This window comes from Papilio polytes, unplaced genomic scaffold, assembly GCF_000836215.1.
Source record: "Papilio polytes unplaced genomic scaffold, Ppol_1.0 DF823824.1, whole genome shotgun sequence".
Classification (NCBI taxonomy): Eukaryota; Metazoa; Arthropoda; class Insecta; order Lepidoptera; family Papilionidae; genus Papilio; species Papilio polytes.
The window spans coordinates 266,706-268,680 of NW_013525380.1; the positions used below are offsets into that span (position 1 = coordinate 266,706).

The window sequence follows — 1,975 nt, forward strand, 5'->3', positions numbered from 1 at the left end:
CTCATTATTTAAAATTTTATAACAACGATAGGATACAAAACAAAGGGAACTTTACTTGACTTGCGTCACCTATATAGTTGACAACCATCCTATCAACGGGTAATGTAGCCATGTGTAAATACATTTTTACCCGAATTGCATTTTTTAATTCGTTAATTTTTTTAATTAAATTATTAAAATAGTGATTTTGAGTTAGAGGAGAATATTTTCCATTTCTAACAATTTCCCATCACTTACAAGAAAAGGATAGGAAAGAAAAGACTTCAATCCGAGTTGATTAGTGAAATAATAAAAATGGAAGAAATTGTTTGTCTCAAAATAGTTACTTTTTAAAATAATAACTAGCTTTCAGTACACAGCATAAACTGGTTGAACGAATTTGTATTTCGTATCGCAAATTTCATTATAACACTACAGAATAAAGTAATTTACCAAACGAATTGGTCATAAAATAGTTTAATGCATTTAGTTTATGAAACGAAAATAATATTTTTACAAAAAATGTGGTAATAACTTCTATCTGGCAACAAAGTATTACCGGTTCTTCCACGTATTTTGTGCAGATTCTTGTCAATTTTCATGGTTATTTCCCTTTAAAGCTTACCAACATTAAAAAAACTTAGGGTTGCCAAGTATCTACGAGAGATATTTCTTGGGTAAAAGAAACGAAAGGTTATGATTTTAAAATTTATTTCAATAAAATTCTAATTTCAATACATTATAAAGCCACATAAATGTTAAAAACAAACTACAATCACATTTTAAAAGTAAGTTAAATAATTGTTTACAATATCACATAGTGTAAGGCACATAGAAATATATTTTCAACCATAATTTACACATTTGCGCCTTTTTTCATATAATTATTTTAAAAAACCTGAAGAGATCATAAACATAGTTTTTTTTTCACTATAATAAATATATTTCATACAAATTGTTGATTTTACAAACCAATAACACAAAATTTTTTTATATGTATTGAAGTAACTCAAAAACTAAGCCAATTTAAAAAATTCTTTCACCATTAAAAAAGGACTACCTGTTACATTTTTTTATTATTTTTTTAACTTCACGCGAACAAAGACCAACAGCTAGTAATATTTGTAATACAATTTTTTTTACACAACTTTGCTAAAACTACTAATTAAATAAATTTATTTTATAAGTTAGTTAAGTTATTTGATGTCTGTCTCAATGTCTGACTTTTCAAATCAAAATTACTTTTCTTACTTTCAAATATGACATTTTTTCGATTTAACTATATTTGTTATAAAACACAGAACTGTGAAACAATCGGAAGCAAGCAGAGATTTTTTTTGAATTCCACAAACTATAAATTTACTTAATAATATTACAACTAATTTATTACCAAAAAAATATTCTATTTACTTCTAAACTAACTTCTAATTTATTTACTGGACTGATAGTTTATTATTAATTATACTATTTTTTTTTTACAATAAAACCTTGGTTGAAAGAAATACAAAATCTTAACAATATTAATCTTTTCATTTCATTGCAGATTCATTAGCTTATATAATTTCTAGCAGCAAACAAACATTATCGTTAACAATTGATATATACCTGAAATAGAATGACTAGAATATTCGAAAAGGATTAAAAAAATAATAAACACAGATTTTTAATGCAATAAAACATTTCAACTTAAATAACAGAAAAAGAAAAAATAAAAATGACATAACCTAAAAAGTAAAGTCAACAGCCATAACTAATCTATGTCAAAGAGTAAACAGCGATAAGACATGTCAGTTTTAAAAAGTAAAGGAAAAAAATCACAGATTTCAGTTTATCTTGTCATGTTTTTAGAGAATTTCAGATATAAATCAATTTACAATGCCTAAGAGACACAAGATGACTTCAAATCCTGTACCAGCAGAATTGAATGTATCACTTTGTTGCTGCAAAATCTTGAACGCTGCAAAAGAAATAAATTTAAATAAAATCCCAAACTTTT

The 1,975-nt window shown here is 25.1% G+C and overlaps 2 protein-coding genes across 3 annotated transcripts in view; one reads left to right on the forward strand and one right to left on the reverse strand.

Annotated features, from left to right (window-relative positions):
* The window catches only part of LOC106103289 (zinc finger protein Gfi-1b-like), a 10,426-nt gene extending 10,323 nt beyond the window's left edge, over positions 1-103 (forward strand). Inside the window, exon 9 of the mRNA XM_013283018.1 lies at positions 32-103. Coding sequence (XP_013138472.1) covers positions 32-103 — 72 coding nt within the window. The remainder of the gene's footprint in view (positions 1-31) is intronic.
* Positions 104-1,441: 1,338 nt separating this feature from the next.
* Positions 1,442-1,975, reverse strand: part of LOC106103313 (E3 ubiquitin-protein ligase RNF181-like) — a 6,281-nt gene continuing 5,747 nt past the window's right edge. Inside the window, exon 4 of one of the 2 annotated variants that reach the window (XM_013283048.1) lies at positions 1,442-1,936. The gene's annotated coding sequence lies outside the window, so the exon portion shown is untranslated. The remainder of the gene's footprint in view (positions 1,937-1,975) is intronic. The other variant, XM_013283049.1, reaches the window with a different exon arrangement.